Here is a 26,131-nt window from a genome sequence, read left to right as displayed (position 1 = left end):
AAAAACACAAAATGAGCCCAGCCGGTGTGGCTCGGTGCACCAGGAGGATGCAGGTTCGATCCCCGGTCAGGTCACATGCCTGGGTTTTGGGCTAGATCCCCTGTTGGGGGATGTGCAGGAGTCAGCCGATCTATGTTGATGATTCTCTTTCATTGATGTTTCTATTTCTCCCCCTCTCCCTTCCTCTCTCTTTAAAATCAATTTAAAAAAATGTTTAATAAAAGAAAGAAAAAACACAAAATGATAAAGTTTCTATTAAAAGGGAGGGGGGATTGTATTCTTCAATAATATCCATGTCAAAGACAAAGAAATGTGCAATAGCCTGAATGTGTCTTTCCAAATTCCTATGTTAAACCCTAACATCCTATGTGATAGCATTTGGAGGTGGGATCTTTGGGAAGTGATTAGGTCATGAGGATGGAGCCTTATAAGAGACCCCAGAGACCACCTTCATACCCTTCCGCCATGTGAGGACACTGAGAAAACAGCCAGCTATCTGCAACCAGGAAGAGAACTCTCACCAGATACCGAATCTGTCTGCAACTTGATTTTGGGCTTCCCAGCCCCCCAGAACTGTGGGAACTAAATTTATGTTATTTATAAGCCCGGCCCCCACCCCATTCTACGGTATTTTTGTTGTAGCAGCCTGACTACACTAAGACTGTTTCAGATTAAAGGATGTTAAACAGTTACTAGGAATATTCTCATTCTGCAGTGCATTGGAAAGCTGGCTCTCCAGGAAGAAAATCCCAGATCTGTTGCTTTTGCACATTTCTATGATCCCACCATAGCCTATTTCAAGTATCAAAGGTTTAACAAGAAGCTAGCAAAATTCCTGAACATTTAACAATCAACTCTAGTGCACTGCACACCACTTCAAGGTTTTAGGATTAAGCCTGTTTTTAGGAAATGCACACTGACCTGTTTAGGGGTGGAGGGCCATAATGCATATAACTTACCCTCAGATGTTCAGAAAATAACTATGTAGATACATTCACATCAGGATGCATGCATGCTCACACACACACACACACACACACACACACACATGCACACAGTGAGCAAGTACACAATGACAGAGCAAGCAGGGTAAACAACAGGTGAATCTGGGCAAAGGGTAATCTGTATTCCCTGCATTACTTTTACTTTTGTAATTTTATGTATTAGGAATTATTTTCAAATAAAAAGTTTTTTAATGCACTAAATGTTAGTTTGAAATAGCAAAAAATTAGAGGGAAAATTTCTACACAGATTAGCACTAAAATGTAAAATATTTCTGCTGATGTTTCAAAAATTAAAATCTCAAGAACTAAATGTGAAATGAGTGGCAGTTATTTGAGTAAGAGAGTCATGCTACAGAAAGACGGAGTTTATACTTGTTAGAAAAATCCAGTGAATTAAAGCAGCGATTTTCAACCGTGGTGCCACAAGAATTTTTAAACATGAATTACCTGACTATTTAGTCAGGGGCACTGACCTCTTTTCCTTTAGACTATCCAATAAAAAAAAAATGACAATAGCCAACACAATAGCTATCTGATGTGAATGAATCAAAATTATACCTATTTTTTTTGTCAGATTGACAAAAATATATTTTTTGGTGTGCCACAGAATTTTAGTAGTTTATGTGTACCATGAGATGAAAAAAGTTGAAAATCGCTGCACTGAAGTAAGATGAATTAATGGTGACTTGTAGGTTCTAAGTCTTTGCAACAAGCTTAAAGGGAGGGAAAAGGCACAGCATGGACCTACAATTCCAGCAGACGGTTGTGTGGCACTTCCCACCTGCGTGACAGCCCCACAACCCTGACCCTCCACACAGCAATCTGGTTCAGGAGCGGGTGACACCGCTGACCACACACAGGATTCTCAAAAGGGCACCCAGGACTCAGGGTTTGCAGTGGAGGTGAGAACACAGGGAAGGAAACAGCAGATCACATCACACTCCAGAACAGCGTGCCTCACCTTTATCCTCTGGTGTTGCCAAAGCAATGTGAAGCAGGAACAAAAGTCAGTTTTTACTTTAATTTGGAGAGAGACCATTAAGAAGTGAATTATGCCCGGCCAGTGTAGCTCACTGGTTGAGCATCAACCTATGAACCAGGAGGTCACTGTTTGATTCCTGGTCAGGGCACATGCCCAGGTTGCAAGCCAATCCCCAGTAGGGGGCATGATTCTCTCTCATCACTGATGTTTCTATCTCTCCCTCTCCCTTCCTCTCTGAAATCAATTATGTGTGTGTGTGTGTGTGTGTGTGTGTGTGTGTGTGTGTACATATATATATGTTTTATCTGTTGGGGGGGTCTTCGATCATTTTAAGAGTGTAATGGGGTCAGCGCCACTAACACTGTTCACCATCTCTGCCCTGCTCTGCACTGCAGTGTCTCCAATTGAATGGACTGACATCGGTAGGTTTGGCCCAGGAAATCTAAACACTCAACAACAGAAAACACGATGAAGCTTTACATGGTGCCTGGAGACACAGAGGGGCCTTCGGAATTGGTGCTGGTCTAATGACTTAGCCAGCCCATGTGGGGCTAAACACAGGGGCTGTGCAGGTAAGTCCTGTTCCACCTCCTAGCAGAACAGGAGGCTTGGAGGACCCTGTCAGCCAAATGCAGGCCCAAAGCAGAGGCTCTTCCTGCTCTGCTAGGAGAAGGATGCTCCTGCCACCCATGCTGGACCACTTCGTGTGGACGCCAGGAGTGTGCCCTGCCAAGGATGCCAGGCCACTCCCGGGCAGGAGGTGGAGGGATGAAGCCTGCATACCACCACCCAGGTCTGAGCCAGACAGACCCTGATGACTTGCAGGGCCAGCCTGTCTCATGGGCTCCAGCACCCCATTCTTTGCAGGAGTAGCTGGGAGATGGTACCACAGCTTATGGCACAGGAGGTCTCTGAAGGCTCAAGCTCTTAGAAAGAACCACCCCTGCTATGGGGGCGGGGGGCGGGGAGAGACAGGAGTGTGTGACGGCCCAGTGCACAAAAGACAAAAGCGACAGCCTGGTCCAAGACAAAGGGCATGCTAAGGCTCAGGACGGTGAAGGGGCCAGGGGAGCACATACCCTGCACTTGAGCTTGTACTCCTCCAGGACCTCCTCGAAGTGCTCTTCCTGGGCCAAGAGTTCTGTGCTCTGTGGCTCCAGCTGAAGGTCATACCAGAAAAGGAGAATGACACACAAGGTAGAGGGCATGCTATCACACCCTCATGCTCTTTACTTAAGGCTCAGCACTTCCAGTTACACCCTCCAGTCCCTTCCTCCTCCTTCCCTCCTCCCCTTGTTTAAAAGGTCTCAGGGCAGTAGGATGATCGGGCCTTGGCCCCGGGGACACCCCCGGCCTGGATCCTTCCGGAGTGCAGCAACTCCTCTCCCCACCTACTCCCCAGGGATGGACAGGGCCTGGTGGGTGGGAGACCTCGTGGTGGGCACCAAACTCTACCCTCTCCTTCATGTCTCTCATCACTGAGAGCCTGTCACTGAGGTCGATGGTGTCAGCTGGCCCTGGTCTCGCCATTAAAAGGCCCACATGCAAGGCCCTGCATTGGCCTGAAGGGGGCGGGGGGGGCGGCGCGCGGGACAGAGGGAAATTCACCTTGCTCATTTTCTCTCTGAAGTTTAACAGGAAAAACTAAACCCAGCCACCTCGATATTCTTTTTCAAGACCCTGATACTTTTTACCCAGCTCCCCAGGCTCCTCTCTCAAGACTAAGAGTCAGCAAAAGGACTTGCCTTGTCTTTCAAAACAAACTCCAGGTCAGTCTGCAGTTTCAGGACCAGCTTCTCTGATTCCGAAAGTTTTTCCACAACTTCAATGATCTCCTTCTGTAATCGGCTGTTTTCCTACAAGACACAGGCTAGTGGTTGCCAGGCTCTGGGTGGAAGAGGGAGCTGTGGGCAGGTCTGCCCTTCCCTCTGAGTGAGAGGCCTGTTCCCAGTAGCACTCATAACCAGGGAAGAGACCTCGTGGTGCCTGGCACTCACGCCTTGATGTGCAGAGGCGGCTGTCGCAGGGGCCAATGCAGAGCTACCCTGGGACAGACCTGCAAAGCCCTCACCAATGCTCATTGCTCTTCCCTTGGCCTCTACTCCTCCCATTCCAAGTGCTCAGAAGGCCATGCGTATCACAAAAAAAGGCTAGTGGCAGGCCCTTCGGAGCTGTTATCTAAATGAGGGATTTGGAGCTGCACCACTACCACTCAGAGGTCCACAGGGGAGGAAGGCAGCAGTCAGACACGGGCAGCCTGTAAGGAGAGGTGAGGCCAGCTCGGGGGAGAGCCCAGACAGGCAGAGGAGGCAGGGCCTGTGCTCGCTGCTGTCGAGGCCCCTGGGTGCCTGGCTTCTGCTCCTGAGGGAAGCAGGCAGGTGTGGAGAGAACCCACAGGCTCTGAGTTGGGAGAGGAAGAGAAAGGCAGGAGCACAGGAGGAGCAGGGGACATCTCACTGAACCCAATGCAGGACGGCTGTGGGTTGAGGGATACTCACCAAAGCCCCGAAACCACCTGTGCCCCAGGCCGCACACACGGGTTTGCTGACTTCACAGGTGCTCTGGTCTCCAGGGCTGCTGGCCCTTCCTAACCTTGGCCTACAGACCCAGAGAACAGCGCAAGGGGCCTGCAGGTCCCCACCTGTCCTGCTGCCCCAGTGACCAGAGAGCACACTGGGGCAGTGCCAGTGCTGGCGAAGCCGGTGACAAGAGCAGAAACAAAACCCAGGGTCCCCTTTCTGCTCTGAGAAATGTGCTATCTTCATGGCAAACGTTCCTCAGTTTGAAATCCTAGGGATTCCCCTACCACAGAGATGTAAAATTCCAGGAGGTGTTGAATCCTTGACTAGGAAAATGTGGGGTGTGGGAGAGGGACCGGCAGGTAAACTCGTTTCTGTCTTTTCCTTCTGGGTGGGGTGACCTGTGGAGGCGTCCTTCCCCTCCTCCGTTTCCTACCCCTCCCTGCCTACCTACCTTCAGAGCCAGGGTCAGCTTCTCTCGGAGGCTGGCCTCCTCAGCCTGCAAGCGCTCCAGGTCCCTCTCCAGCATGGTTCTCTGCCTGCAGGCCTGCTCCCAGAATAGCTCACGCTCCATCTCCACCTCAGACCGCAGGAGGTTCAGCCTTTCTCTGTACTCCTGCTCCAGGTGTCTGTAAGGCACACAACAGCACATCACACTGGGCTTCCTGCCTCTGCAGCCAACAAGACCTCTTCATTCCATGGAATTCCCCTTCACGAGCACTTGGCAACGGTCTTGGACTCAATAGTTCCTGCTTGACAGATGGGGTCACTGTTCCTCAGCTAGACGACACGTGCTGTGAGGCCAGGGCCCTCCTTTCAATCCTACACCTGGGCCTGACGGTGGGCGCCCCTCCTGGGAGCTGGAATGTGTTGTTTAAAAAGGAGTTTTCTTCTGGAACAACACTGGGGGCTAAAGAGCTGGCAGTGCTGCACAGAGAGCATTGTGTGGAAGCTGGGCTGCTGCAGAGCCTGAGGCCCCTGTGGGCCCTCGCCTCCCGTGTCCCAAACAGCCAGCAACCTAAGGTCTCAGTGTCACCAACCGGGGTGGCTGAATAGGTTCTGCACACGCTCAGGTGAGATACCGAGATTTCCAAATATGTGACGAGGCTGATGACAGCATCTTGTTAAAAGGGCCATTAGGAGGCTGGGAGAGGCACCAAGAAACGGGGGGAAATGTGCTAGCTATTGCACTCTTGGCTTCTTTCAAGATTCTTTTAGTTCCTTACACCCTATTTTGCGAAGTCAGGGAACTAAGGATAATATCTCAGAGGAGCAAAGTTAAACATCTATAGCTACAAGAATCAACGGTTTGAATTTTCTAGTTTCACCCATAGGAACTTGCTCAGCAAGAAATGGTAAATGGGGAAGCTTATGGCTAGACATTGCAAGGGAACCAGCTGAACAGAGACTGTTGACAAGAGCAGAAACAAAACCCAGTTGTTTCTTAACCACATTCTCCTTTGTGATGAACACTGCACATGTTCCACACCGAGCGGCTCAGCAAGGCCGCGGCCAGTGCGTCTAGGCGGAAGTCAAGATGTCCATGGCCCATCTCTCCACACTGGGGCTCCCGGCCTTGCAGACACCACTTTACTGGTATAGTGAGGGAGACCATATTTATTTAGTTTCTCAAGTTTGATTGGAAATAGTTTTAAAAGTTTGGTGAAAGGATATTTAATTTTTAGCTTTCCTGAAAATTACTATTATCCTGTTAAGAGTACAGGAGCTGGTGGAAGTGAGTATGCAGGTGTGTGTGCTCACCTCCACACCTGCACACTTACTCATACCCATGCACTCTCACTCATACCGATACTCTCACACACTCACATCCCTTGATGCAATCTCTCACATATGCCTTCTCAACACCCACAGAGGTAGGTGAGGATTCCAACTGGTGAGCAGACCAGTATCTCAACCTGCTGCACTTGGCCTTCCCTAGCCACCCCAGGAAGGCAAAGAGAAACCAGGCCTTTGGAATCAGGAAACAGGAAGCATGTGGATGCGGATTTGAGGCCGCTCCCCCACAGACTGAGATATATGGAAAGGTGGCAGTTCTAGGAGGGGCAACCAGGGCTGTCCCAGCAAACCCTGAGTATATGAATTGTGTAGAGGGAGCTGGTGGGGCCCTTGTGAGCTGACGTAGGATGTCCATGGACTGGACAACCCCATCCTGGGACAGTGATGCGCTCTCTACCCCTCAGGGCTCCTCTTGCTTAAGGGTCCATTTCTGACACTCCCAGGATAAAGGAGGCCTGGGCCTATGCTCTCTCAGAAATAGCGTAAGACCAAGAGAGAGGACCTGGGGTTTAAACCGCAGGCCACACTGGTTTTGTGACTGTGGCGAGTGAACTGTACCGTCTGTCTAGCTACCAGCCCCACAAGTAGTATAGACCATTCACCAGGGGTCTGCCCAGTGCAATGCCTACAGTCAGGTTTTGAGCTCTGAGCTTCTTCCACCATGTCAGGCTCCTTCTTGCTGAGCCAACAAGCTCCAAAGCCATCCACTAGCCCTGTCTCAAAATGTCCATCTGTCTCACGATTACAGACACACAGAACACGTGGCTTGAGTGGGACAGACCCCATAAATGAAGCAGAGCAGAGTGAGGGAAGCAGAGAGGACTTTTCCCTGCAGCTCACAGGCGTGCACAGCTAGATGCCTCCACCATGCACCCCGCCATAAAGAGCAGGGCCACTTTTTATTTTATTTTTTTGAGATTTTTAAAAATATTTTTTTAATTAAAACATTTTAAATATATATTTTTTTATTTCAGAGAGTACGGGAGAGGGAGAGATAGAAATATCAATGATGAGAGAGTATCATAGATTGGCTGCCTCCTGCACGCCCCAAACTGGGGATAGAGCCTGCAACCCAGGTATGTGCCCTCTGATCGGGAATCGAACTGCAGCCTCCTGGTTCCCAGGCTGACGCACAACCACAGAACCACGCCGGCTGGGCTAAATATATTTTTATTGTTTTTCAGAGAGGAACAGAAAGAGAGAGAGATAGTAACATCAATAATGAGAGAATCATTGATTGGCTGGTAAGGCCACTTTTAAAAAAATATATATTTCTTTATTGATTTCAGAGAGGAAGGGAGAGGGAGAGAGAGATAGAAACACCAATGATGAGAGAGAATCATTGATCGGCTGCCTCCTGCACACCCCCTACTGGGCATCGAGCCCGCAACCCAGGCATGTGCCCTTGGCTGGAATCGAACCTGGGACCCTTCAGTCTGCAGGCTGACGCTCTATCCACTGAGCCAAGCTGGCTAGGGCAGGCCACTTTTTAAATGCACCCCTCTCTCTTCTTTCAAGGAAAGGCACCCCCAAAGGTGTGTCTTCTAGATTCCTACTGGCTCAGGTGAAACAAGAGGGCCGCGGCTCTGCCATGGTCATGACCACAGCCTCGGCTGGTGGCAGCCCTCTGTCTACAAATGCCCTCAGCTATGGCTGGGAAACTGCTGCCCTGCTGCGAGGAGCTACAGCTCTGGGCTCGGACACCACTGGCAGAACCTACTTGATCTTCTTCTCTGTAAGCTGCTCCAGGGCCGAGTGGCAGTCGTCCATCTCCTTCACAAACTCCAGGTTCCTCTTCTCCGCTTTCTCTAGATCTCGCCTTGCCTTGTCTCGTTCCCTCACCATCTGCTCCACTTGCCCCCTGCGCAGGAAAGAGACAACATTAATAGAACACGTGGTCTGGGCCCAATTCACCCCTGGCACTCACTATTCTGGTGACAATTTCTCCCACTGAAGGAGCACAGAGCCTCCCATCCCACCCCCAATGGATTAAATACTCAGCGAATCCAAAGCTGATCCCAATTAAAGTGGAATGTATTCTTAGCCTGTTACTTGGTGGCCATGTTTAAAGAATTCTTCTTTTTCCTCTCCAGCCACCAAACCCAAGTGCCCTCTGGCTGTTCTCAGAAGCACAACCTACTGACTGGAGGGTTTGCACCTCTGTGCTGCGAAAGCCCCAGCATACGCAGGATGAGCGTCAAGTTCAAATCCTTCCCTGTGGAACTGCTAGAAGGGGCTAAGGGATGACTTTGACAAAGATTTCTAAGTGGGAGAGGCCAGTACCCCTTAAATTCCGTGGCCACAAAAGCCTCAGCAGCAACCACTGAGCAGTTCACTGGCTCCTCAGGCCCCACTGAAACCACACACGTGGACAAAACCTGAAGGACAGGGAGCCTTCGTCCTGCTCTCACGGCTCAGTTTTTTCCCAGTCCCACTGCGGGCACCAGACCAGACCAGCCTGACTCCCAGGCCCACCCCAAGCACATGTGGTCTCTTACTGGCAGAATCTCAGCTCCTGGCGGTAGCAGGACAAGGCCGCCTGCTGAGTGGCACCGTGGATCATCATGAGCTCGTTCTCAAGGGCCCAGGTCAGCTCCAAAAGGTTCACCTTCTCATCCACACTAAAGTCGAGGCTCTGGAAACAGCAAAACCCATCAGGCAGAACAGGATTAGTGGCTTCTCTAGACATTTCCTGGCTGTCTTAGGGACAGTCCAGGCCGTGATCCATGCTGTCCTATAGGCAGCACCTGCCACTTTTCCTTCAGCAAAGTCTCTGCCTCTTGGACATGCCTCTCCCCCACCCATACAACTCTCCCCCACCCTGTCAATGCTCAGTTCTGCCCCCTTCATGGTCCCTGCATCAGCGGCGGGAGTGACCCAGGCCAGACAGCGTTTCCCTCTCTGGGCAGAGTGACTGACACAGAAGGGGGCCATGCCTCAAGCAGAGGACTCAAGGGGATTGACAGGGGATGGAGGAGAGGCCCTTTTCCCTGTGAAGTCAGATGCTGTAAGGACCTGTGGGTGTGGGGAGATGCATGGAGAAGCCTGAGCTGACGCCAACACCACCAAGAAGCAAGCAGAGGGATGGAAAAGAACCCTGACAAGGGCCTGGAGCACCAAGTGTACCACCACCCGACATCCTTCTCAACAGAACCTATGCAGGCCAGAAGGAGTGGCAAGAAATATTCAAAGTGATGAATAGCAAGGACTTACAACCAAGATTACTCTACCCAGCAAAGCTATCATTTAGAATTGAAAGTCAGATAAAGAGCTTCCCAGACAAGAAAAAGCTAAAGGAGTTTATCACCACCAAACTGGTATTACATGAAATGTTAAAGGGTCTTCTTGAAGAGGAGGGGGATGAGGAGGAGGAAAAGAAATAAAAATTAAAAACATGAATAATAAAATGGCAATACATACATATCTATCAGCAATTGAATCTAAAAGTCAAAATAGCCCTAACCGGTTTGGCTCAGTGGACAGAGCGTCAGCCTGTGGACTGATGGGTCCCAGGTTCGATTCCGGTCAAGGGCATGTACCTTGGTTGCGGGCACATCCCCAGTAGGGGGATATGCAGGAGGCAGTTGATCGATGTTTCTCTCTCATCGATGTTTCTAACTCTCTATCCCTCTCCCTTCCTCTCTGTAAAAAATCAATACAGTATATTTAAAAATAAATAAATAAAAATAAAAAATAAATAAAAGTCAAAAAAAAGTAAGCAGAACAAAAACAGACTCATAGATATAGAGAACATTTTGCCAGCTGCCAGATGGGAGGGGTGTTGGGGGGGATGGGTGAAAAGATGAAGGAATTTAGAAGCACAGAGTAGTCATAGCCCATGGACACAGACCATAGACAGGTAAAGGCCTGGGGTGGGGTGGGAGATGGGTGGAGTGGGGCAAAGTGAGGGAAATGGGGGGCATCTGAAATACTCTCAGCAGTAAAATAAATTAAAAAGAAAAAGGTTTTTTTAAAAATATATTTTATTGATTTTTTACAGAGAGGAAGGGAGAGGGATAGAGAGTTAGAAACATTGATGAGAGAGAAACATCCATCAGCTGCCTCCTGCACACTCCCCACTGGGGATATGCCCACAGCCAAGGTACATGCCCTTGACTGGAATCGAACCTGGGACCCTTCAGTCCGCAGGCCAATGCTCTATCCACTGAGCCAAATCTGTTAGGGCAAAAAGAAAACGTTTTAAAAGGGGAAATATGCTCTAATAACAGGAAAGCAATAAAAAGAGTAAATTCTGAAATGTCAGAGGCAAGGCTGAGACTCCCCACCGGTCAGACTATCATGGCAGCCAGCCTACCTCCAAATATGGGGACTCAGGAACAGGGCTTCAGGGAGAATTTCAAACCCTGAGCCCCTTCCCTCTTTGCCCTTCCTGGGGGCAATTTCTGTGATCTAGGCTCAGCCTCTAGTTCTCAGAATAGTTTTGAGGGCCAGCTGTCCAGGTCTGGCCTTGCCATCTGGACTCTGCCCAAGGTTGCTGGCTGGCCAGACATGGCAAAGGCTGAGTTTAGGCCCAGGAGGATTTGGCCCAAGGAGTGAGGCAGACTATCTTAACGGTTGCCTCTGGGCTCCTTCACATTTGTTGGTTTGTGCTAATAAGGGCATTTTTGGAGGCAATATGACAGAACCTATCAAAAGGTAAAATGTGTAACTTCAGGAATCTAACCTACAGAAATGCAATCATTAAAGCAGGAAGATATACAAGCACTTTAAATGCCCAGATTTATAACAGGAAAAACCTACATGTACAACAATAAAGAAAAAGTAACATAAATTAGCAAGATACAGGATATAATACCAATTTTACCAAAAAAAATTTTTTTTAACTGGGATGTTTAAATATGTATTTCCTTTTTGTGCCAGGGAAATGCTCTGTAGAATGTGGGGAGGCGTCCTTCCCCTCCTCTGTTTCCTCCCCCTCCCTGCCTACCTACCTTCAGAGCCAGGGTTAGCTGTTGCCATTCCTGGAGAATGGAAGCAAAGGGGCGGCGGGGGGCGGGGGGGGGGGGGGGGGCGGCTTTACTATATTATAGACTTCCATAGAGTTGACACTTTTTTTTCACAACAGGAAGTGAAACGTGGAAATGAAAATAGTCAGTCACCACACTTTCCCCAGCATTCTTCCCAGGGTCTGGCCCTGTGGCCCTCGGGGAGGTGTGCCTGGCCCCTAGGAAGAGGCCTGGGCCCATCTGAGGACAGTCTTCTGGACCAGCCCCTGAAAGAGCAAGGGGGAGCTTGGGAGGAGCCTCCCCATGCCCGGCCCAGTGGGGGAAGATCTGGGGTGAGCAGGGGCTATGCAGGCAGAAGAGCTCAACGAGCTGGGCAGGCAGCTCTGGGAGGAAACGTACAGATTCTCGGAGAGTAATGTTCACTAAGACATCTCCACCACAAGGAAGAGGACATCTGCACCACCTGGCCTGTCGGACTGACCTCCTTCATCCAGAAAAACAGAATGTCTCCAAGGCTGAAATGCACTGGGGGAAATGCCTAAAGTATTCAAACCGACCTTCAAATGGATTCATGTTTCCTCTGCTCTTTATTTATTATTTTTAAGTGAAAATTTCCTCTATTTTAACAGCAAAGAATAAAGAAAAAAGTGTTTCCAACTGGCCTTCCTTCCCTACATGGGGTTCTCCACACCCAGTGTCTACAGGGTGCTCTGCCCGGCCGCCCCTGTGGGCAGATGGCCCCGGGGTCCCTTCTGGCCCCACACAGCCTGGATGCCTCCCGGAGTGGCAAGCTGTGAGTGAGCAGTTCCATACCTGCAAGACTTCCTTGCCATTATGAATCCCCTCCTGGGCCCACAGGGCAATGAGCTGCTCGGGAAAGGCGAAGCCGGTGCCATTGTCAACGCTGCAGAAAAGGCGCGGGCCTGAGCACAAGGACACGAGAGAGGATGTCGTGGTGGTGTGGCAGCCACCCTCCTCCAGGACCTGTGTGGGAATCAGGGAGATGCTGTGAGCACAGGGCCTCCTGTTCATCTTTAACATTTTCCAACCTCGCCAGCCTGGGCTCGGCTCTCCACTGTGTCATTGAGGCTTCATAAGAACAACTCACAGACAAGGAAACAAAGGCACGGCACCGTTGCTCAGTGTGCCCAAGATCACATGGCACTGCAGGTGGCAAAGTGGGGATTTGAACCCAGGACTCCTTACACCCAGTTCAACTCTCTCTTGAGGACCCTGGGTACCTCCTCTCCTACCATCCACCGAGGCCTTGTGCATGGAACATGTCCCAGCACCCTAGTGGCCCGGCCTGTCAGCACGCACCGCCTAGCGGGAGACATGAAGAAGTCTCACATCTCTCCCCGAATCGGTAATGGTGTGCACCTGGCTTCACAAAAGAGCCCAAGAAGGCACGTGCCAGCACTAGGAAGTGCAGTCTGTAGAAAGAAACCCAAGACAAGTTAAAGAGAGGAGGTGGGACAGCCCGAGCTTCTCCTCAGAAACAGTCTCAGGGAGTTTTAAGATGAAGGCAAAAAAATCGTGGCCAGCCCTGGCTGGTGGCTCAGTTAGTTGGAGCATCATCCTATGCACCAAAAGGTTGTGGGTTCGATTCCCCGTTAGGTTGCAGGTTCTATCCCTGGTCTGGGCACATACAGGAGGCAACCGATCTCTCTCCCTCGCTCTCTTGCTCTCTCTCATCAATAAACATATCCTCAAGTGAGGATAAAAAAACCTCTTGGCCGGAAAACTGACCTGCTAGGCTTAGGTGCTATAAGAATCCACAAGGCAAGGTTATTTTCCTTGCTGTTTTCTAACCCATACAGGCTCTAGTGCCTCCTTGCTCTTCCTGAACATTGCAAGCCTGTCCCGTTGCCTAAAACACTTCCCCCCAATGCTTCGATGGCCGCTCCCCTACTCAGATGGTATTCCCTTGGCCTGGCCAAGCCCCTGCCAGCCCACACCTCCCTAACAGCACTCACTCCTTCAGCAGGGATCACTGGCCTTAATGCCGCCTGCCCTTCCTGTGGATGCAGCAGCCGCCTGCCCTGCCCTGCCCTCGTCTACCCTCAACTGTGTCCCTACCACTTCCCAGTCACTTAAGGACTGAGTGCTCACTACGCTGCGCTGGGCACTTTACAGCCCTACAAAGTATCCTGTTTACAGAGGGGAGAGGGCACTCAGAATGCATGGCCACCACAGACAAACTCAGATACCCAAATGCACCCAGACCACCTACTCTCCCTCCCTCTGCTTCGTCTCTGAGGACTGAGCTTGGGAGCAGGGGCCACCCTGCGGGCTGGATGGGGCTGAGGCAAACCTCCATCTGTGGCACACATCTGAGAGCCAAGCACTGCCATGTGACGACAGAGTCCACACGCCCAGGATGCGACATCTTCCACCCCACAGCCATGTCAGCCTGGACAGTCTTCCTGGACAGCTAGGTCTCGCTTGGGCCACCGGCATCTGACCAGTGGTGGGGTCCCAGCCGGCCGGGCGCCTGCTCCTGTGGCTCAGGCCCCTCTCCAGCTGTGCCTCCATCTCAGGACGTGGCAAGAGGCCCTGTGTGTGACTTGTGGGACTTCCTTGTGGTCTCTGACTCTATGTGGCCTGACAACACTCCTTGTTTCTTCTTTGCTCTTCCCTACTTCAGATTCAGAAACATGATGATCAAATTACCCAGCCTGGCAGAGAACAATGTTACTGGTTTTGCACCATCACCCACAAACCAAGGGATCAGCCATGTCAGCAAAGAAGTATCAGGAAGACTCCCAGAGCGCCTGCCTGTGGTGGGAGAGGGCGGCCTTACTGTCCTGGGGCTGAGAAAACCAAGTACTAGGCCAACAGTCACCAAACAAAATTACAACTGCCTGAAATCTGCTCTCCTCCAACTGCAGACACCTGGTATTTGTATGTGAGGACAGAGAACACAGGCTAACGAGCACTTGGAGGGTAATCCTAGGGTCAGTTCAGAATCCTTCAGTGACACTGGCCAGGAGGAGGGAGAGAGGGTTCTCTTATTGGAACATTGATTCCCACACTAGGAGACATAGAGAAGAACTACCAAGGAATCCTCATAAAACCCCAATGATGCGGGTGCCCATTTCACAGATGAGGAGCCTGAGGCTCAGCAAAGGTCACACCCAGTGACACACAAGTAGGGAGAAGCAAGCCAAGATCTGTGTGGATCTAGGATCTAAATCACACTGCCTCCCACTTACACACGTGTGTGCACGCCCTGACCAACTGCTGGGCTCACTGTGGTAACATAGGCAGAAGGGTCAGGCCTGTGAAAAAATGCTGAAGGCCAGAGGGTGACAGCAGTTAACGCTGTGATTCAAGACTTAATTGTCCCATTTTACCTGGGAATGAGACCAGGACCTGCTCAGTTTGACGGGAGAGGAAGATTCCAGAAGTGAAGTGGGCCCGTGATTGAACAGGCCACGCTGGAATTCCGCAAGACTCACTCTGCCATCTTGGTCTTGGTCCAGTTTGTTAAACAGGTCTTCCAGTTCCTAAACAAAAGCCACCACACCTGTGCTCAGAGGCTCTTCCCACAAGCAGCTACGTGCCAGCTACAGCCATCCCAGCCCACCATCCACCCTCCCACTCACCCTCCCTCTCCAAGCGGGGCAGTTTGCTTGTCCTCATCCAAACTCAACTGTTGGGTCACACCTGGCCTCCCCAGACTCTGGCTTATATAATCTACACATCTGATCAGTTTTCATCCTGCTGTGAATGGGTGCTACCTGAACTTCCTAAATTCCAGTGTCTAATGTGGCAGGGACTTGCTGGAGGATAGAAAAGATGTATACATGGAGCATGGCCTGGACCCAGAGGTTCATGGTCTAGCAAGGGCAGTAGGGCTGAGGGGGACTTTAGCAAGAGGGGGCGGGATTGCCCCATCACCACTGCTTGTTCCTCCTCCCCTTGGCCCTTGCAGGAGGAAAGGAGGAGTGAATACAGCTGTTGGGAGTGTAGCCAGGCTCCGAGGGCATTGTGTTTGGGCTCAGAGGTCGAACAAGGCCACATAGGTAGGGGGAAAGGTGTTATAGGCAGAAGAAGAATCCTGAGTGCTTAGAGGTCGGCGAGGCTGAGGTCATGCCTGGTCAGAGACGGACCCTCGAGGGTGCAGACTTCAGCAGAAGCACTGGGATCACCAAAGATTTTCAGACCAGAAATTAATACAATTGAGTCAGCATCTGCAGGGTGAAAGGATTTTCCAGATCCAACATCAACCACGGCCATCGCAGTCATGGAGGGCGGTCTGTCCCGGCCCCTCGTACCTCTTTCTTGAGTCCTTGGAGCCCGATGCTCTGGCAGACCAGAGCCAGCTCCTGCTCATTGAGGTGGCCACTGCTGCCGACGCCCAGCTCTTCCCAGATGGCCCGGACCTGGCTCTCAGGGGTGTCGAAGAAGGGACTGCAGGACTTCTGGGTATTCCCAAAGGCCTCAGAACCCCAGAGCGGCAGCTGGCCTGAAGCAGAGGGAGTGACAGGTAAGCCTGATGCTCCAGGAGAAAGCCCCGAGGGGGAACACACCTGCCTGTAAGTTCTCTGAAATCAGATGGACATAGGTGAGTAGCAAAGCATCAAAAGTGAAATCTAGGTGGTGGGTACAATTCTTTCAACTTCATTCTGTTTGCACATTTCATAATCAAACCTCTCTGCTCCATGTGGGGAAAGCTTTTTCTGAAAGGAACCTACTAAAGTCACATCATTGAAAGCACATAAAAGAGGACTGCATTATTTGTATGTACAATGAAAAGTTTTTAAAAAACTAATTTTTAGAAAAATTTCAAACCTACCCAAAGTAAAGAGCACAGTCCATTGAACCCCGGTGCACCTGTCACCCAGGCTCTGTGATGATAAAGGCTTTGCATGCTGACTTCAACGATTCCCTTTCTGCTATTGCTGAAGTGCTTGAAAATAAATCCCAGATCTCGTTTTTACCCTACCTAATTTAATATATAGTATGTATTTCTGAAGTATATGAACATTTCTTACCCAATCACAATGCCACTTTAAACCTAACAAAATCAACAATTTCCCAACTGTCTCAAAAAAGTCTTATAATTGACTTGTTTGTTTGAACTGATACCAAACAGTACATTTGGTCACTACTTATTCTTAAGTCTTTCAACCATGAGTTACTTTCCTGTCCCACAATTCCTAGCACTGCCTTGTTTAAGAATGGGACCAGTAGTGGTTCTACAGAATGTTCCCCATCTGGATTGTCTGTTTGCTTCCTCATGGTTTCATCTAACTTGTGTCTCTATCCCTAATATTTTCTGTAAACATAAATTTAGCATCAAAGGCTAGTTTGTAATTTGGGTTTAGGCTCAGTTTTTTCTTGGCAAAAAACACTACACAGGTGAGATTGTGCGCTCCACACCACCTCACATCAGGAGGTGCAGGTGTCTTTGAGATGCAAAGACTTTTCAGTGGCTCTGGCCCGTGTGACTCAGTTGGTTGGGAGTCGTCCCATGCACCAGAAGATTGCAGGCTTGATCCCCAGTTAGGGGCATGCAGGAGGCAACTGATAGATGTTTCACTTTCACATTGATGTTTCTCTCTTCCTCTCTCTATCCCTCTCCCTTCCTCTCTAAAAATCTTTAAAAAAAAAATACTCATCAGTAGGTTTGGGTGACAGATGGCCAGTTTCCATAACTTTTCCACTTTAGCCAGTGGCTTACTAATGTTTCTGAAGTTTTGCCAGAGAAACAACTTGTGGAAGAGGACATAAGTTGAGGGTGTCCACGAGAAGCTAGCCATAGATAAGCTATGCTTCAAACCAGACATTCACCTCCACAACCAGCCCAACACAGAAAGAGTTCACCACAGGGCCACACCTAATTCAGACTTGAGTTCTATGTCAGTGGTCAGTACCTTTCAGGTAGATGAGCCCCCTTGGTGTTAATTACTTTGATAAACCAACTAATAACCAGAAAGACACCTTCCCCAAGGAAAGCCAGGCCTGCGTGCTCACAAATATTGCTATAGGTTTCAGCTGAAGAAAATGCAAGAATAGAACCAGGCAGAAAAGGGCCACCTCTCAGATCCCTTCCAACTTAAAATATCTAAAATTTCTAGAAAAATGTAAAAGCAATTCTGATACTGGGGTTTGCTTCTCAAGGCTGGCAGGGGAGGTAGATAAATCCTTTGAGGTTTGACGTGAGTGTTCTAACCCAGATGGAGAGGTTTCTGTTCAAGGCTGGGAAGAAGCCAGCCTGCTCTCTGGACAGAGAGCAACACCAAGTCGTTCTGTAAATAACCTGCCCCAAGATCCCTTTCTCAGGCTCTGAGTCTAGAGCAGCCGTGGACAAACTACGGCCCGCGGGCCGGATCCGGCCCGTTTGAAATGAATAAAACTAAAAAAAAAAAAAAAAGACCGTACCCTTTTATGTAATGATGTTTACTTTGAATTTATATTAGTTCACACAAACACTCCATCCATGCTTTTGTTCCGGCCCTCCGGTCCAGTTTAAGACCCACTGTGGCCCTCGAGTTAAAAAGTTTGCCCACCCCTGGTCTAGAACATTAACATGTGATGGCCTGGATGCTCTTCCTAACACAGGGTGTCTATCTGCTTCATCCAGTGGCACAGGCGATGTTCAGATCCGTTCACCTGAAACCTGTGCAGGTAAACGTTGAACAGCCCTGCACTTGAGGGCCACAATCTAGAAGGTACTCAGTGCCAAATGCTGATACTTTGCTGCAGCAGAAATTCAATGTCAATTCGGGCATCCCTCTCTCCAGGTCACGTTTCTGCCCTGAGACACATCGCAGGCCGATGTACTGCAATTTGCTTAATATACTTGTTGCTCCTTCCTGGTTGCTCCCGTAAGGCTCCCAAGGACCAGGACATGTCTTGCTCTCCATGTGGGACCCAGGCAGGGATCCTGGCAGGTGCTAAGGCTACTCATCCACAGCAGGAAGGGGGTGCTAGAACCACACTGCCTCCTGAGCCAATGGTCTCCGGCTGAGGTCTGGCCTCGGGTGATGCTGAGAATGCAGTGGCAGCCTCATAGCTAGAACCACCTTGGAGCAGAGGCCCACCAAGAACACCATCCACACCACACGCTTCCCAGAAAATGATCCTTGGCTGGCTCACTGTCCAAAGACCCAGCTGCCGGGGCTTTCGGGGCTCTGGTGAAAGCACCAAGCGTGAGGCCAAGGCTTTACCTTTTGCTTCAAATAGCTCATTCTGAGGTCCTTTAGCACTTTCCGCTTCTTCCTCTGACTTGAGACTCTGCACAAAAAGGAAAAGAGGACATGAGTCCCCGAGGAGGTGGCAGTGGGCAGAGCAGGAGTAAGTAGACGGCGTATCTCGGGGGCGGGTAGGGATGACTGAGGAAAAGGAACAGCATCCTGGTGAGATGCAGCAGCTCCAAATAAAACCCCGCCCTGCAGGGTGGCCCTCACACACAGACAGTAGTTCACAATAAAAACACAGCCAAGAGCTTGTCCCAGGAGAGGCAAGGTGGCTGCAGAGTAACTTGAAGCTACATGCCTCACGGTAGAGAAGAAACTCTTAGCCTTTGCAAAGAGCATGGATGATCCTGGAGAATATTATGCTAAGCAAAATAAGTCAGTCAGAGAAAATCAAATACCATATGATCTAACTAATAAGCGGGATCTAATGAACAAAATAAAATGATGAACAAAATGGAACCGTAAGCATGGACACGTGGAACAGACTGGCCAGTGCCTGAGGCGGGGTAGGGGTGGGAGGGGAGGATTGGAGGTGACTGGATAGAGAAGGTGAAGGGATTAGCTAGAGAACATATATGCATAACCCGTGGGCACGGACAAGTTTGGTGAAGTCCAAGGGAAGGAGAGGAGGCCAAGGGATGGGGGGGAGGGGACACTGAATAATGTCAACATCAAACATTTAAGAACAAAAATAAAAGAGCTCCTACCCTACCTAACTGGAGAGAAAAACGCTCCCCCAGCCAGCATCTCTTCAAGAATAGCCCTGGAGCTTTGCTTAAACGCTGCATCACAGGACAGGATCTCAACTTGAGGTTTGATGGTCCTCAACTCATCCCTCATCACCCATATCATTTCTGCAAACAGTCGGAGGAGAGCAGGTCTCTCTGTCCCTGCAAGAGCTCCGTGGACAGCACGGTGCATAGCAAGCACCTGACACCTGGGTGCCCTTTGAGAGCTGCCTCCTGAAGGGGGAGGCCCACCAAGAAACTCCTGACTAGAGCAAAAACCTCATGTTTTGTGACTCGGGCGGCTGACCACAACATCAAAGTTTGCTTTTCACAGGTGCCGTGTGTCCTATGATGGATTCTGGAATGAGTGCCGGTTACCAAGACTCGGCACTCCTCAGAGCCAGGACTGAGCTGAGGGCGGGAATGTAGGAGCAGTGGAATGTCCCATTTTTCAACCCAACTGACAACCATAAAAGCAATGTCCCCATGTTCTAGTTCTAGAGATCAAAGGGGTTTTGAGAAGTAGAACAGCACCACAAAGATGCACCAACACAGCCCTCCATCCATGAGGGCCAAGTTAAAAATAGAATAAAAAGGCAAATGTGTGGGATTTGTTGGTGGGGATCGCAATTCCTATTTGTTTGTTTTCTTCTTTGTCTCAATAAATGATGAGCATATAAACAAATTAATCTGGGGGTCCAGGGCCATCTGACAGAAGTGTCTTCACGGAGAGCAGGAACCAGGAACCTTCTTGAACCCTTGAAAATAGGTCCAATTGCCCTCGCTGGTTTGGCTCAGTGGATAGAGCGTTGGCCTGCGGACTAAAGGGTCCCAGGTTTGATTCCAGTCAAGGGCACATGCCTGGGTTGCGGGCTCTATCCCCAGTTTGGGGTGTGCAGGAGGCAGCCGATCAATGATTCTCTCTCATCATTGATATTTCTATCTCTCCCTCTCCATTCCTCTCTGAAATCAATAAAAATATATTTAAAGAAAAAGAAAATAGGTCCAATTAACTCACAGGCTGTGGATCTGCCCTATGGACATGCTCCTGCAGCCCAAGTCCTGGGTCAATCCCTGAGCCGCAGGGAACAGCTCAGGGAGACTGGGAGCTAGAGCCAGCTCCCAAGGCCCCAGAGGATCTGGCACGTGCACACAAAGGTATAAATGTATGGCTCGGATATTCTAAGTGCTCGAGGCAGGTGGGACGGTGGGCTTGATACATCCAAATCCCTAACCCTGTAGCTGCATCAGAAAACAACTTCTTTTTTGTATCCTTGGCCAATTACCACTTCACTCCTGTAAAACCATAAAAATAGTCTTCTTGAAAGGTGGTGGTGGTGAGCAGCGGAGGGAGAGAAACCAGTGATTTGAGTACAAGCTCTCTGCCACCCCACTGTCTGAATTCCCCGCAGACAAGCAGGCCTAAAGACACTTCAGGATGAAATGTCATTATCCAAAGTGCACTGTGCTTCTTGGTGACAAAATGCTTAGAATGCCCGCCTGCCCCTTCACATCTTCCTGCAGTGAGCAGCGACGAAGTGAATCGCCATTTCCCCGATGCCTGGCAGCCTGGGGTGGGGAAGGGGGGACCCGACTCACCTCCACACTTTCCAGAGATGCAGAGCGTCGGATCTGGCTTTTCACGGAGGCCTTGGCTTGCTGTTCTGGTAAACATTTGGTTCTGGTTGCAGAGTCGCACAGCTCAGGCCGGCTCCTACGGCCGTACCACTTAGAGCCACTCACATACTTTGGTGGGACAGCATGGGAGGCAGCTGGAAAGAAAATGGGAGGTTCGGAGGGGTGGGCCTTTAAAGCAACCTCTGGGCCCATGCAAGCTACTGAGATGCCTTTTAAGAAGGCAGAGATTTGGACACAGAGTGCATGTCTCACTGACGGATGCACTTTTATGTTCACAGAATCACCTGAGAGAACAGAGGGAACAGTTAACAGCAGTTATCCTATTCCCCGGGCTGGGGACTGAGAAAGCCAGGCTGGGAGACAAGGACTTTCCACTGTAAACTTTACATGCTGTTTAAGGTTTTTGGTTTTTTCTTTAGAGATAGAGGAGGGGGAGGGAGGGAGGAAGGGAGGGGAGGAGGGAAGGAGGGAAGGAGGGAAGGAGGGAGGCCGAGAGAGAGAAACATCATTGTGGGAGAGAAACATCAATCGGCTGCCTCCTGCATACACCCCAACCGAGGCTCGAACCCTCAACCTGGTGTGTGCCCTGACCTGGAATTGAATTGGTGACCCCCTGGTGCACAGGGCAATGATCAATCAACTGAGCCACACTGGCTAAGGCTTTAAGTTTAGTTTTGTTTGTTTGTTTGTTTTTTTAACCATATTTTGCTTTTATTTAGGTAATAAAAAGCTAATACAAAATCTAGCTTTTTATACAAAGAAAAAAACCTTCCCAATAACCCAGAACCAGACCACTCCAGAGACAGGGAGGTCACTTTCCACCCTGCTCACTTCGCTCTAGGCCTGGATGGAGGATGCGGGTGGGCACAGACCTCAGATGGAGCTGGGTAGGCTCAGGCTCCATGCGGGTCTCAAGTCTAGGGCACAGGCAGGTATGGACTTAGTTTTGAGGTTTATGAGAATCCCCTAAACCTGAATAATTTTGCACTTCTTTTTCCCACCTTACCTGTCCACATCTGCACAGAGCAGCTGGGATCTCTCAGGCAGAGAAGACACTCGCTGACTCTGTGCTGGAGCCTGGCAGGCAGGAGAGAGACAGGGAGGGCAGCACAGGACAGGGCTTCAGAGGGAAGCAACCAGAATGGGCCACTTGGAGAGAGAGAGAGCCCAGAGAGGCCAGGCCAGGAAACGAGGAGCATTTCACTGCAGATGCGTCTTGAGCCTCACCCCAACAGAAGTCACGCCCCTTAAGGTCAAGTACCACCACATTTCTTTCTTTATTTCACAGCCACTAACCTTGGGACCATCTGAGGAAGAATGGTGATGCCAGTGACAGACGAAGCTGAGGCTGCGAGGGCTGAGCCCCTTGCACGAATTTTGTGCACCCAGCCTCTAGTATGTTCAATAATGGCCTCTAATGAAAAGAGTAGAATGATGGGAAGCAGGGATGTCCTTCAAAATCCCAAGGATTTGATTCCACAATGACACTCTCCTTCCTGGAGTATCAAAAGCACACTTTTCTGATCAGGGTGGGAGATTATAGGAAAGACTGGCAAGCAGATTAGAAAACAAGAAGAGAGTGATGCTATGAATGGAGTAGCAGGTGGTAAATGAGGCACTGAGGAGGCAGAGGCCTAAACCACATTTGACAAAAGGGGCCTGAGACAGAGAAGGTGAACCAGGGGTGGAAAGCTGAAATGAACACAATCCTGGAGGGCACCAAGCTTGTTCTGACTCTCCAGGACCACCAGTGCTTGGTCAGGCCTTCGAGCAGTGGGCACCCTGCCTCTGTGGATGGGTGCGTGGAGAAGGACACTGGCATGAGCCCCATCTGCTGGCATGAGAGCGAGAAGGTGTCTCAGGGAGGGCATACATACATCTTGTGCTTTTTTTCACTGATGACAGTTTTGTTTTGTAATTTCTTTTAGATTTCAAAGCTTTCCTCAATTAAATTGCTGTATGCCCTCCCTGAGACACCTTCTCCCTCTCATGCCAGCAGGATGGGGTTTGGAGAACTTCTGGGTTGGTGACCATTTGGAGACTGGGGAGACTGGCATACGTAGAGAGGACCTGGGAGCTCCGGGCCCTTCCCCACGCCTTGTCTTATGCATCTCTTCTATCTGGCTATTCCTGAATTATTTACTTTTTTAAAAAACATGTTTTTATTGATTTCAGAGAGAGGGGAACAGAGGAGAGAGAGATAGAGTCATCAATGATGAGAGAGAACCACTGATTACCTACCTCCTGCACACCCCCTACTGGGGACTGAGCTAGCAATCCAGGCACGTGCCCCGACCGGGAATTGAACCCTGACCTCCTGGTTCATAGGTCAACGCTCAACCACTGAGCCACACCGGCCGGGCCTGAGTTAAATACTTTTTTAATAAACCAGTGATCTAGTGAGTAAAACTCTGAGTTCTGTGAGCTGCCCTAGAAAATTAATCGAATCAGAGGAGTAGGTTTTGAGAACCTCTGACTCATAGCTATTGGTCAGAAGCATAGGTGACAACCTGCATTTGCGACCAGCATCTAAAGTGAAGCATTAATGGGATTCAGCCCTTAACCTGTCAGATCTGACACTATCTCTAGGTAGATCATGTCAGAATTAATTAATTGTAGAGCACTCAAATGGTGTCAGAGAATTGCCAGCATGGGAAAAACTACCACACATCTGTGACCAGAGTGTCAGCAGTATTCAGAGTATTGTGCACAGTTTAAAGGAAAATAACAGGATTTCTATCTAATAATACTATTTTACAAATAAGAAAATAGAAGATAAAAACAGAAATGTTTTGTCCCAGTTGTCACCGCTCAGCAGTGATAGAGCAGGGTTAGACTTTAGTCTCAACCTACTAGATTCTTCAATCAGGATATTATACCCCAAAATGTTATACACAGTGAAAAGAAACTAAAGTGAGGGGAGGAAATCCTCTTACCTGATTCCAAAGAACTACTGTCTTCATCTGAGGAGCCAACACCAGCACTTGATGATAACACTGCCACAAAACCTTCCTTAAAGTCCTCAAAGTTAACCTGGGTGAATTGAAGAAAAGAGGTCAAAGTTACTTTCAACAGGACAAATATATAATGCATCAGCCTTTCGTTTGTTTTATTTCCTCAGATGGAAAACTCTTATTGTTGCCTTTTTGCATTGAGAACTTTTATTTTTCCCAAAAAATTTACCTAAGATATTTTAAAAGGAGGAGGTCCAAGATGGTAATAACACAGGAAGACACTGAAAGCACATTGAAATATACACCTATTTAGAGAGCAATCATTCCTGAGAGACAACTGGGGACTGATTAGACAACTTATGAATAAAGGAGAGAAAGAGAACGAGTAGAGGAGGCTAGGAAACCACGGGAGCCCCGAGTCTCTGCAGGAATTCTCCAGAAGTGAAGGCGCCAGTGAGCACCATTGTTTATGTCCCTTGTCCACCTCCATCAGTCAGATGGGGGCTCTATCCACGTGCTCTGGCTTACCTGCAAGATTGCCCTAGCACATTCTGGGAGTCCATTTTGGCTCCAAACAAAGGAAGCAAGCAGGATCAACAGGACATTCCTACATGAACCTGGCCTACCCTCCCAGACTACTCCAGCGTTATAGGCCAGTGCCTCAGATGCCACAGGCACCTGCTTGGCTCCAAATGGACTCTCAAAACCACCCAGCACACACAAGGTCACCTTTTCAAGATTGGGAGAGAGAAATATTTTGTCTAATTCATATAAACAAAGAAAGGTGAACAAAATGAAGTGAAGAATACCTCTCACATGAAGGAACAAGAAAAATCAACCAGAAAATAAAACTAATGAAACAGAGATAAGCAATTTGATAAAAAATTAAAAGAAAAGTCATAAGGATACATACCAAACTTGAGAGTGAAATAGAGAAATTTAGGGAGAACTTCAACAAAGAGTTAGAAAGTATAATAAGAAACCAAGAGGGCTGAAGAATATAATGATACACTAGAAGTAATCAATAGTAGCTTAGCTAACACAGAAGAAAAGATCAATGACCTTGAAGACAGACTAATGGAAATCAACCAATTAGAACAGCAACAATAAAAAAAATCAACTGAGGATCATTTACAGGGCCTTTAGGACAATAGCAAGCACACTAACATTCACATTATAGGGGTCCAAGAAGGAGAAGTCAGAAAGAAATAAGAACTTTATTGGAAGAAATAATGGCTGAAAACTTTCCTGACCTGTGAAAGAAAAGAGACATACAGCTCCAAAAAGCACAAAGAATTCCAACCAAGATGAACTAAAAGAGACCAAGACATATTGTAATTAAAATGGCAAAAGTTAAAGAGACAATCTTGAAGGCAGCAAGAGGAAAACAACTAGTTACAGAGAAAGGAAACCCCATAAAGGTATCAGCTGATTTCTCAGCAGCAACTTTATAAACTAGAAGGGAATGGCAGAACATCTTTAAAGTGATGAAAGAAAGGAACCTATAACCTAGAATAATTTACCCAGAAAGGTTTCATTCAGAATTGAAGGAGAGAAAAGAGTTTACTGGACAAGCAAAAAATTAAGGAGTCCATCACCATTAAACCAGCTTTATAAGAGATGCTAAAGGGCCTCCGATAAACAAAAGGAAAGGCCATAAATAGAAATAAGAAAATATTAGATAGAAAAAAATCTCACAGATAAAGGCAAATCCTATATAATAAAAGGCTAATATGCAAATCGCCCCCTCGACTGGAAGTTTGACTAGGAGTTCAACCGGGAGTTCGACCAAGGGGCAGGGCCGGCCAGCCAACCACCCGCGGCCTCTCCCCACAGCTGGCCCCTCCCCCAATCGGCCCCTCCTACTCCAATCAGGGTGGACCGGCCAGATCCCACTTGTACACGAATTCATGCACCGGGCCTCTAGTATTTAATAAATAGAGTGAAATTCACCAAAAACAAAGTGTAGAGGGGGGAGAAAAAATGTAATCCTTTCAGATATAGTCAAACTTAAATGACTATCAGCTTAAAATAAACTGCCATAGATACAGAACCTCATGGTAACTAAAAACCAGAAACCTACAAAGGATATACACAAAGAATAAAGATAAAGGTCCCCAAACAAACACTAAAGAAAACCAGCAGATGACAAGGAAATCCATTTTAAATGTAAATGGATTAAATGCTCCAATAAAAAAAGACAGACAGGATGGCTGAATAGATTAAAATACATGGCCCATCTATATGCTGCTAAAAATTGAAAGACACATACAGACTGAAAGTGCAAGGATAGAAAAAGATATTCCATGTAAATACAAATGAAAAGAAAGCTGG

General features: G+C 48.7%; 1 protein-coding gene across 1 annotated transcript in view; it reads right to left on the bottom strand.

Moving 5' to 3' along the window:
- The window catches only part of NINL (ninein like), a 108,174-nt gene that overhangs the window by 36,816 nt on the left and 45,227 nt on the right, over positions 1-26,131 (bottom strand). Inside the window, exons 3-13 of the mRNA XM_070419797.1 lie at positions 23,780-23,876; positions 20,805-20,977; positions 18,448-18,514; positions 15,550-15,740; positions 14,626-14,778; positions 12,083-12,253; positions 8,801-8,937; positions 8,023-8,163; positions 4,960-5,134; positions 3,732-3,842; positions 3,066-3,146 (exon numbers count right to left, since the gene is read on the bottom strand). Of these exons, the coding sequence (XP_070275898.1) occupies positions 3,066-3,146; positions 3,732-3,842; positions 4,960-5,134; positions 8,023-8,163; positions 8,801-8,937; positions 12,083-12,253; positions 14,626-14,778; positions 15,550-15,740; positions 18,448-18,514; positions 20,805-20,977; positions 23,780-23,876 (1,497 nt within the window). The remainder of the gene's footprint in view (positions 1-3,065; positions 3,147-3,731; positions 3,843-4,959; positions 5,135-8,022; positions 8,164-8,800; positions 8,938-12,082; positions 12,254-14,625; positions 14,779-15,549; positions 15,741-18,447; positions 18,515-20,804; positions 20,978-23,779; positions 23,877-26,131) is intronic.

The sequence above is a fragment of the Myotis yumanensis genome, unplaced genomic scaffold (genome assembly GCF_028538775.1).
Source record: "Myotis yumanensis isolate MYYU_CA2020_CCGP unplaced genomic scaffold, mMyoYum1.0.hap1 SCAF_7, whole genome shotgun sequence".
In the NCBI taxonomy this organism is placed as follows: Eukaryota; Metazoa; Chordata; class Mammalia; order Chiroptera; family Vespertilionidae; genus Myotis; species Myotis yumanensis.
The sequence above is the reverse complement of the archived record's forward strand: the minus strand, read 5'-3'. Positions and strand labels throughout refer to the sequence as shown.